The 11,060-nt window shown below is 56.1% G+C and overlaps 1 protein-coding gene across 3 annotated transcripts in view; it reads right to left on the bottom strand.

Moving 5' to 3' along the window:
* The window catches only part of WDR4 (WD repeat domain 4), a 33,120-nt gene extending 22,358 nt beyond the window's left edge, over nt 1-10,762 (bottom strand). For 2 of the 3 annotated variants that reach the window (XM_029214340.1, XM_029214341.1), the window contains exons 1-5: nt 10,620-10,762; nt 8,869-8,934; nt 7,728-7,871; nt 854-1,010; nt 170-282 (exon numbers count right to left, since the gene is read on the bottom strand). In XM_029214340.1, coding sequence (XP_029070173.1) covers nt 170-282; nt 854-1,010; nt 7,728-7,871; nt 8,869-8,934; nt 10,620-10,708 — 569 coding nt within the window. In that variant the 5' untranslated portion in view covers nt 10,709-10,762. The remainder of the gene's footprint in view (nt 1-169; nt 283-853; nt 1,011-7,727; nt 7,872-8,868; nt 8,935-10,619) is intronic. The other variant, XM_029214342.1, reaches the window with a different exon arrangement.
* Nucleotides 10,763-11,060: the final 298 nt, after the last annotated feature.

The raw sequence follows: 11,060 nt of genomic DNA, 5'->3' as shown, positions 1-11,060 counted from the left end.
AGGACGGGGGACACTCACTTGGTGGGGGGACGGGGGACACTCACTCGGTGGGGGGACAGGGGACGGGGGACACTCACTCGGTGGGGGGACGGGGACGGGGGACACTCACTCGGTGGGGGAACGGGGACGGGGGACACTCGGTGGGGGGACGGGGACGGGGGACACTCACTCGGTGTGCCCAAGGCAGAAGGACTCGATGTTGTGCGGAGCCGCAGCCCAGCTCACCCGGATTTTCTCGTCCCGGTCGGCAGTGAGGACATAGCGGTCGTCGGGACTCACGGCCTGTGCACGAGGGTTAGAAGGGGTGGGTCAGCATGGCCGGCTCCCCCCGCCACCCCAGGCCTCAGCTTACGTGTCCCCCGAGGGCCACAGCTGCCCCACACCTGCTCCCGCCCCAGCCCGGCCGCGCCCACTCCCGTCTCCGGCACCTGGTCGCCTTCCTCTCCTTCCTTTCACGTGTCCCCATGTCCAGCCCGCCACTGAGTCCTGGTGATCTGTCTTTCACGACCCCCCCGGGTCCTGTGAGCCCCTGCAGGGTCCCACCCCGCCCCCGCCGCCCAGCCCTCGTGGGCCTCTCGGGGCCCCTGGGGGCGCAGCTCGTGGCTTGGGGGCTCCGAGGACGCCTGCTCTTTCCCCACCCCTCCCCGTCGTCTCCCCGACCTGGGCCTCCCCCACGTCTAGACCACGCAGCTGCCCCTAACTTGACCGTCCTCCTTCAGCCTGCTGCCAGCTTCACCTCTGAAATCGGGGCCCTGCCCACAGCAGAGCCCAAACCCGCCCACCTGGCACACGGGCCGCCCCCTCCTGGTCCCCTGAGCCGGACTGTAGCCAATGAAGCACGTCGCCCACGTACCACATCCAGCAGCATCGACAGGTGTCCCAGTTCAAGCTTGCCGCTCCCGTGCGGCTCCAGCACCGAAAAGGAATAAACGTCCCCAGACTTGTCTGCTACCAGAACCTTATCCTCAGAGGCCGTGAAGGTCAGGGCTGTGCACCTCCTCACCACAGTCCTACAAGGCCAGAGAAGCCCACGTTAGGCCTCTACGGGTCGGCGCCAGGGCCGCCCGCTGACCCGCAAGGCTCCCGCCATGTGGCAGTTACCGAAGATGGTGCCAAAAACATAAGGGATGGAAACAGAGCCAATGCCTCAGACAAAACTTACTTTCGCAGTATCTTTTCTTTTAAAAATGTGCTAATGGCAGAATCTGAGTGGTGGGTTTCTACGTGGCCAACGTGAGACCCGCTCAGCCTGACAGTGTGTTTGAAGGCTGTCCTGATAGAGTGCTGGGGGCGGGGCTCCCCGGCCTCCCCGCGCGTCGTGCGTTGGGGGGTGGGGGACACAACAGCAGCCAGCTTCCTAAACGCCAATGCGCTCTGGGCCGCGACCACAGCTGCGGAGGGCCCTCCTGCCCCTGTGGCTTCCCATCCAGGACCCCGCCCTCCGCGCCGCCCACCCACCGCCGGCTCTGCCGCCTGGACCGGGATCCTGCACGCCCTGCTCGTGAGCACACGGGAGGGCCGCGATGCTGAGAGCTGGAGGCGCATCACAAGTCCAAATCCTTGATCCGGGGCCACAAGAGCTGTCACGTCTGCGAGCTGGTTCAGTAACGGCATCAGCCACGAGGAGCAAAACCACAAGCGGTGACACAGGCCCCACCGCCGGCCCGTTCGCCCCGGGTCGGGGTCATGCCGGTTCCTCCTGTTACCATTTTTCATTTTGTTTCTACTGGGACGTCTTCCAGGTAGCAAACTAGGCTCTCCACGACAAGGTGCCCGTATTTTTCATCCTACGTTAGAGACAAGCCATAACGCTGCTTTACACACAAACGCCTTCCGTTTATCTACACGCGTGGCCTCTTCACAGAAGGGCCGGCCTCAGCTTTGCCGTCACCCGAGGGCTGGAAGGAGACCCACTGTCCCCATAAAGAGCTAACGTCCGTGCAGACGACACCCAGCTCACAGCAGCCGGACTCCAGACGTCAGCCTGAAAAGGAAACTGAACGTTACGCCCCCCACGCAGGGCCCATCAGAGCCTCGCCCGCCTTCTTTCTTTCGGGAGGGAGGGCCGAGGGAGGGGCGAGAGGACAGAGGAGCGAGCGGGAGGCCCTGCTGGGTTCCAGGCGCCACCACGGGGCTTGGCAGCTGCTGGACGGCCCCCACTCCTCGGTCCGGTGAAGCCCGGCAAGGAGGCGTGATGCCATGAACGTGGGGAAACAACAACAAGGAAAGGGAATCAGACCCCAGGTCAAGACTGATCAGAACTCGCAGCGCGCCCGTCATTTAAACAAACGGTCTGTACTGCACCAGCAACACAGCTGCACAGCCTAACGGGCCCACTGAGCACCTGCGCGGAGCGCGGCCACGGCCGGGGGGGGGGCGGAGGGGGAGGCACGACCTCCTAGGGGGCACCGGCCTAGGACAGTCCTCGGGAGGCAACAGGCTTGCATCCCAATGAGCTCGCCCACCCCAGGAGGAAGTGAGCCCTCCAGAGCCGGCCCCCTCCCCACTGCAGCCCCCCCATTCCCACTCTGCATCTCGCCCCTTTGTCCTCTGCCAGCTGGGGGCTTCCAGCTTCTCAGGCTAAACCCGTCCTGGCAACGATTCCAGGACGTGGCTCAGCTGTGCAGGACAGGTGTAGGAATTGGGACCCATGGGCATCAGGACACAGGTGGCGGACAGGACCATCGGTGGCTGGCCATGCCGCCCCAGCAGAACGAGCCCCGGGGGCACCAACCTTCGGCCTCCGCGAGGTCTGGGGCCTCAGCACTTTCCCTCGCTCCACAGAGTCACTGGGTTCAAGGCCCAGGCCCCCCCAGGGTGGGTGTGGCCCCCTCCTCCCTGCCAGGGACAGAGGAAGGGCCGCTAGAGCGAGCTCTGAGCCGTGAGCAGGTCCCACAGCCGCTCGGGGCCCCGGCCGGTCAAATGTGGATGAACTGGACGTCAGATGTACCGAGGGTGGGTGCCATTCTGAGGCGGCCCATCAGATCCCAAAGGGGTCTGTGCCCCAAAGGTGAAGAGCTGCTGCACCCCCTCCAGGGTGACATCCACTCGACCAGCATGGGGGGGACCGCCCACTGCATGTCGTCGCCCCGGCGACTTCAACTCACCCTGCTCTCCCGGAAAAGCGTAATCAGAGAGGAAAGGCGCTGAGCTCAGGGTAAACGCACAAGAAAAGGCAACGGGAGACACATGACCCCTGCCCTGAGCTCGCCCCGGCCCAGCCCCTTGGCCCCATTATCCAAAGGCTGCAACACGAGGGAGGTCCTGCAGTTGTAATCTGGTTCCTTAATTTCATCCAATCACATCATGCCTTCCACACCACCTAATGCAAGCATTTCCTACACAAAGTTATTCTGTTGATACCAACTTAAAAGCCAAGAGAGGACGACTAAAGGGAAAACGCCCAGCACCGAGACCGCTAAGGTCTACGGCCCCGAGTGTTATTGGGTCTCACGTGGAAAGAAGCCCCGACACACAACCTTCCAGAGACAAAACAACACGGCACCTTCCCTTCAGTCCACACCCACAGGCCTCGGGGTAGGGGGACCCAGGCACGGTCACGGGGACCAGACGTCTGAACACCCGCCCCACCCCGCGCCCGAGGAGGCCTCACCTAAACTCTCTCATTAAGAAGCCCAACGCCACGCAGACCCCCTGCTCCCTCCTCAGACCCTGCACGAGCCAGGACCCTTCTAGAACAGCCAGAGCCCCCCAGGAGCCCTGGGCGCTGGCCGTGCCACCCCGGCAGAAGGGCAGGAGCTCCGGAACCAGGACCCAGGAGTGCGGCAGGCTGCATGGACACCCCTGTGCCCACGTCCAGAGTGAAATCCCTACCCACCCGCGGAACGCACACAGAAGTGGCAGTTCACCCGCGTGTCTGCCTTCTAGCAAGTCCAGAGCTGCCACCTACAGAGCGAGAGCAAGCTGGCCGCCAACTCTCCCCACCACCAGCAGGCCCTGCGCCCGCACCCACGCTTCACAGAAGTGGTCAGTGTGACTGCGAGGGACCCACGGGTCAAGAGCCCTAACAGTGGGCACACCCCCTCGGTTAAGAATCACCCTCATCCAAAGAGAGGTCAGGTCCGCGGCCTCACGGCCTGGGAGGAGGTGATCTCTAGGAGGACAAACAGGTCTCCAGGGGCAGAAACAGATCCCGCGAAGAAACTGTCTCAGGGGGAAGGCAGGTGCCGGGGAGGCAAACGCCTTGTTGGAGGGCCGCGCGGTGTCTCTCGCTAGGGATCTCTGGATGATGAGATTCAGAGTGATTTTTGTTCCCACTTTGGCCTTCTCTGAGGTTCCCAAATTTTTACATGAACCAAAAAAATTCAAGGCGGAGAATGGAAAAAATTGCTGTGGTAGGAAACCACACTGCTCCAGGGACCAGACAGGACACCTACGAACCTGCCCTCAGCTGCCCTCCCGCAGACCCCGGTCTGCACACAAGCACGCCCGTGGCAGCTCTGGACGGCGGCCTGGGGGAGCCTGTCGGCCGAGGCTCACCCGTAGTGTCTCGCTCAGCACGCGACGCTATATGGGACGGCCGGGTGACAGGGCAGCCGCAGTGGATGGACTCGTTTAACACAAATGGGAAAAACCCAAGTTCCCTAACAGAGAATCAAAGGGAAAAGGAACCACCACCCCGCAGAAAAGCAAAGGGCGTAAGACAGCTCACAAGATACAAGCAGTTCTTCAGGGTACGGCTGCTCTCCTCACTCCTAACGAGGCAAGCACGCAAGGTCCCACTTTTCTCTCACACGGCCCCAGGCCCAAGGTTAGATGCTACTCAGCGCTGGGGGGTGCGGTGTTTGCTCCTGCACTCCGGGGGTAAAGGGAAAACCCCTTGGGAAGGCAATTTGTGATCATCGACATAATTTACAAATACACATCTTCAGACTTGGCAATTCAGTTTTAGCAACTTTTACAGATAAATGAGAAAAGTTACGTCTGAGAACATACGATAATTCACTGAAGCACTTTTTGAAAGAGCAGAACAAGTGAAACGCAGGTAAGAAATGTCCATAAAGAGAGAAGGTCAAGAAAATGACGGGACTGCACGCAGTTGCTACTCTTCACAAAGTACTGACCGGCACAGACATCTCTGCCATTGGCTCCATCGGGTGCACCTGCAACATGCCCTTCAGTCCTAAAGACCCCAAGTCTCCTCTGACCCAGGCCTGATCCCCTGGGTCCTCTGATCGTTGCCCAGGTCCCCTCGGCAACCTGGGGGTCAGACGCAGATTTCCGGATGTCCCTGGAGGGCGATCAGAGCTCTAAAACATCCCGTTGCAGGCAGGATCAGCCTGCATGTCCTCGAGGCACCCTGGTGGGCGCACCAGAAGCACGGCCGGACAGCCTTTACTGTAGCAAAAGAACTACTGCCAGATTCCTTTAGATCGTTTGATTTTCATCTTTTGGGGCAAAGCCCCCTTTCTGAGAATCTGACGTAAGGTATGGAGACTCCACAGACAAAAGTCAGCAGTCAGGGTCAAGAAAGGAGATTAACTACTGTTACGGGCTGAACTGTGCCCCCCCCTCCAAATTCATGTTGGAATCTAAAAACCCCCCAGACCTCAGAATGTGGCTGTATTTGGAAAGACAGCCTTTAGAGAGGTGATTCAGGTGCGATGTGGCTGTCCAGGTGGACCCCAATCCAGTGTGATGGGCACCCTTACAAGAGGAAAACAGCACACAGAGGGATGACCATGTGAAGAGACAGCGAGAGGGTGGCCATCTACAAGCCACGCCCAGGAGAAACCAATCCTGCTGACACCTTGATCTTGGACCTCAGCCCCAGAACTGAGGACTACATACCTGTTGCTGAAGCTGTGGTGTTCGTTACGGCAGCCCTGGCTGCCTCATAAGCCACCATCACCTGCCGTCACTGTCGCGGGCCTGCCCTCCCCACTCCCTACAGGCTGTGGAAGCAAAACCAAGGCTACCCGCAAGCATCCCTGTGGGGGAGCTCAGGGTCAGAAACCCCAACGTTGCCGGCGATGCTCAACCCTGAACCCCGAAAACACATGACATCGTCTGTGCTCTAAGTGACCCGCTAATGTTCCGGCTATGTTGGCAGGAAGATGCTGACTCACAGGCCTCTCCGGTTAAGGGTGATGTGAATTCACATCGGCAGGAAGGAGCAGTTCATCATCAATTATCCTGTGGCTACACGGCAACACACATTTAAAAGTCATTCTGGGGCTGGAAACTGTAACTGACTGTGGGCGGTAGCTGGAGGGCGCGGGTGCAAGGAGATTCCCCGTACATCCTTTTTTCTGTTTTAAGCTTTTAAAACATGACCATCTATTGCCCACCTAATACACAAAAACACGTATAAGGTAAAAACGAAGTAATGTTACTGAACTTTATTTTTAACCTGACTGGAATCGAGGGCAGAGTGGGTACTCCTTGCTTTTGATGCCACCTGGAATCTGGCTTTTTATCCTTCTCTCAGCAAATAAGATGAGATAAAAATCTTAGAAGTGTAGCTGTCCCAATACAGGTGTGAGTCGGCTACAACAGGAAATTCCTTGACCTTGGCCCTTCAGTAGTTAGAGCGTTAAAACCGCACACATTTATCTCTGATTATGAAAGGGGAGTTAAACCCTGCAGCTGTAGGGAGGCGAGAAGAAGGGGAAGGGCCGGCTCTGCTCCGTGTGGGTGTTTCCATCAATGTCAAAGAACAATCAAAATAAAGCCCGCCTGCACCCTCCGAAGGAAACAGAGAAGGTGCAAGTTAAGAGAGTATCAAAGCCAAAGGGCATTTACATCTGCCCCCAGCCGACTGTCAGCATCACCCACCTCCTCTCCAAAGACAAGGAAGCTCTCGGGAAGCGAGCGCTCAGAAAACCACAGTGCCCCCTCCCTTTGAGGAAATGATGGAGAGAGATGCAGGAGAAGAATAAAAAGTCGGAAGAGCATGCACAGGACTTTGCTGGGTAAGAGGAAACACCCAGGCCCAGTGACAGCTATGTTCTTGCTGAGTTACTGACACCATCTCCCATCAATGCTGAGCCCCCAGCCCTTGAGATACTCAAGTAAGTGCACCGACTTAAAAACTCACCAAGTTAAAACCGTGGCCCAGGGCTTCCCTGGTGGCGCAGTGGTTGAGAGTCCGCCTGCCGATGCAGGGGACACAGGTTCGTGCCCCGGTCTGGGAAGATCCCACATGCCGCGGAGCGGCTGGGCCCGCGAGCCATGGGCCGCTGAGCCTGCGCGTCCGGAGCCTGTGCTCCGCAACGGGAGAGGCCACAGCAGTGAGAGGCCCGCGTACCGCAAAAAAAAAAAAAAAAAAAAAAGTCGCCCAGGTGCCTTAACTTACACGAAGCCCCCGACACACTCCCGGGGGCATGCTGGCATTCTCTATTTCTGCCACCACAAGACTGGAGAAACAGTGTTTGGAAAGCACAACGGCACAGTGGCCAGGGGCACAGACTCTGTAGCCAGTGACCAGGACGGGGCCCAGCTGAGCTGAGTAACTGGAGCTGCTTCAAAGTTTCCTGAGCAGCGGTGTGGGTGAGCACACCGCCCCGCCCCGCGCCGCCCCACTCATGGGCCTGGTATGAGAATTAAATCAGTTAACACAAGTACAGCACTCGACACAGCTCCTGGCACAGAACTGGTGCTCTGTGTTAGCTTCTTACACTATCGCTACTGTCACTATTGTGACTGGCACGCAAGGGTAAGCCGTGCGTTCAAGAGCGTAGTGATTCCACGTTAGCATTTCATACCTGACGCTCAGACGTTGCCACGGTTTTGTACGGAAGAGAATCAGGCGCTTACTGTCATCAGTTAAAGCGAAGTAGCTGCCAGACGTGGAGAAGGCGGCCGCCAGGGCCGCGTCACTCCCCTCACCCGCAGGCTGCGCGTCCTCCCTGAGGAAGAGAGCGGGCAGCTCAGGCCTTACCTCAGCAGGCGAGGCTGCGCCCTCCAGGCCAGCCCCGTGCGCTTGTAACGCGGTCGGATGTGGAGAATGTGACGAGGTTCGTGTAGCCAGAACATAAAACACATTAAGGGGACACGGAGAGGATAAAGACCACTCTAATTTTTAAGGAGTAAAGCTAAGTAAACAGAAAAGTCTCTCAGCATACACACCAGAATGCCAAGGGCTGAGCTGCAAAGACCCTCAGAGGCCCACTCCCTCAAGGACATGAACTGATCTACAACTAGAGGCAGGGATCAAATCATATTAAGAAAAATAAAGTGGGCCCCAAGCCTGATTCTTCTAAAGAAAACCACCATACAGAATGACCATACTCTGAAAACAAACCTATGGTTACCAGTGGGGAAAGGTGGAGAGGGATAAATTGGGAGATTGGGATTGACATATACACACTACTATATATAAAATAGATAACTAATAAGGACCTACTGTAGAGCACAGGGAACTCTACTCAATATTCTGTAATGACCTATATGGGAAAAGAATCTAAAAAAGAGTGGATATATATATAGATGTACAGCTGATTCACTTTGCTGTACACCTGAAACACAACATTGTAAATCAACTATACTCCAATAAAAAATTTTTTAAAAACCATACTCTACTTTTATCTTTCAATTAGCTGAAGTTAATTTCATATACCTGCTTTCAATGCATTTAAAATTGCCCTGTTATTTCAAAGTGCCAATAAAATAGTTAATTACTGACAAAAACGAATTTAAAGTATTTTAAAAACTGCTAATATTCTTAATGCTGAATTTGAAAGGTAGTTCCACATTTCTCTCCTGAGGTGGTCCCTGGTTTATCCACACGGCCGGGTAACAGAAATGAAGAATTCAGCAAATAAGACAACAGCTTACTCCTTAGACCGAACGGTCCCATTATTCAAACCATGCATCAGCCCTGAAGAGGCTCCCCTACCATCTCACCCTTTATGCTCTTGTGCCTCCTTTTCTGCAGCACTGCAATCATATATGAAGAGGCTGTCATCATCACTAAAGAAAAAAATAACAAAAACATTTTAAAGGAAGCACTTCGGTAATTAGAATGTTCATTTCTTTTTTTTTTAACCTGGATCAAAACAATATTTGCATACTCACTAAGGGTCTTATCCACAAGAAACTGTCTCCAGAAGATATTTCAGGGAACAGCTAAGGAGCTTTATTTGCTTAACCTATTTACATTTGCCATACATAACTGATATGGTCTGTCCATAAAAGTCAGTTAAGTGAAATAAATGAAGACAAAAACTCAACAGGAAGTAATATACCATTCTTTGATAACCAGAACATCAGTGCAAGATGGCTATGTAAGAACAAGTTATATTCTGATGTTACTGAGTTTTCAGAGGGTCTTTTGCACCCGTTTAAAACCACCATTACTTGTTTAGAAAAATGTCTCATCTGCCCCAGAAAAGCTCCCATGGCTGCCAGGCATTTACCAGTATAGAAGCCACCCACCTTCCCTATCAGACCCTGAGCTCCCCCTCCAGTGCCTGGCACAGAGAAGACATCGTGCAAATTTATAGCCTTTAAAGTGACTGTAGCCAAACTCTTTTCACGTGGCACACTGCAGCGCAGGAAGCGAAACAGTCCTCCAAGCCAGAAACTGTGCCAGCCAGCCACTAGATTTCCTCAAAAGGTATGGAATGAAGCAACCAGATGGAGTCTAATTTAGCCGTCTCTCACTGTGGCATGTGTTAGATACCCCGAGGCTCTAAAACAAAATAACCTGGGCCAGACAACAGGTTTGTGAATAAATCTGTGAAATCTAAACTTAACATCTTATTGGATCTCTGAAACCAAACACTGAACAAAGAACACAGATAGTATCTTTACATTTGAGAGACACATTGTTTCAAGTATGGAAGAATCAAAACTACCCTGGGAAAGAAAACAGGGGCCGAAACTTACCACTACTAATATCCAAGAGGTTCCTGGGTCAAGACTATTCGCTCAACAAACATTTACTGATTTAAAAATCCCGGGAACGATAAGGAAGGAGCGTGAAATTAGAGAAAGCAAAAGCAAGACCTTATAATGGGCCACTAGGGAGGTGCGCGCAGTGGCTCTGGAGTACCCCCCGAGCGAGGAGGTGTCAGATAAAACCCTCCAGCCCCGAAGGGCAAGTAGGGCGGGGTCGAGGGATGTGGGCTGGGAGGAGGAAACAGGCACCTACGCAGGAAGAGGGAGGGGAGAGAGGGGGTGCGCCGAACTTGGTGGCCGGGAGTAAAGCCCTCTCCCCAAGGGCTGCCTTCCACCCCTCTCTCCAGAGAGAGTTTGACCAGCGTCCCCCGGAACCCGCAGAGCCCGGAAGTGTTCCACCCCTCTCTCCAGAGAGGGTCTGACCAGCGTCCCCCGGACCCCGCAGAGCCCGGAAGTGTCTCGCGCCGAACCCTCAAAGAGCGCCGCAGACCCGCCGCGGAGGGCGCGGGGACCTGGGCAGGCGGCTAGGGGACCCCTGGGCGGGTCTTGGGAGAAAGACGCGGAGAGCGGACATTCCGCGGCGCAGGCACGCGGCCGGGCCCAGGTGGCAACGGAGAGCTCACAGGTAGTAGCGGGGCTCCCCGGGGTCACCCCAAGGCGGGTGCAACCCCGGCTGTGCGGGAGAGCCGGGGGGGTCTCAGGGCCCCGACGCGCGACCGCAGCCTTGGCTCCTGCTCCAGGCCCAGACCCCTCACCTGCTCGAAGTGGAGGTGGCCAGCAACCGGCTGCCGCCCCGCACCACCAGCTCATGCCCGCACAGCACCAGCCCTGCAGAACCCGCCATGTACCCGCCCGCCGCGCAGCTACCCACGTGCGCCGCCTAGCGCCTCTTCCTGCCAGCGCCGAAAAGTGACGTCAGACGTAGACGCCGCGAGGAGACGTCATCCGGGCTGGCCCCGCGAACGTGCCAGCCCCGGGCATGCGCAGAAGGTGCATTATCCCTAAAACTCGCAAGCTGGCCTTCGCGCCTCTGGTGGCTTGGGGTGGGTTGCTGATCGCGTTTGTCCGGATGGAATACACTTGCTTGTTTAGTGTTCGTCTCATCCTCCAGACTGCATAGGGCCAGTTCTGGATCTTTCTCACGCTGTGGCCGGGCGACTTGGCCGGCCTGGTACCTACTTGGTCCTTCAAAAAGT

Source organism: Monodon monoceros, unplaced genomic scaffold (genome assembly GCF_005190385.1).
Source record: "Monodon monoceros isolate NGI ecotype Baffin Bay Population unplaced genomic scaffold, NGI_Narwhal_1 Super_Scaffold_11, whole genome shotgun sequence".
NCBI classification, from domain to species: domain Eukaryota; kingdom Metazoa; phylum Chordata; class Mammalia; order Artiodactyla; family Monodontidae; genus Monodon; species Monodon monoceros.
The sequence above is the reverse complement of the archived record's forward strand: the minus strand, read 5'-3'. Positions and strand labels throughout refer to the sequence as shown.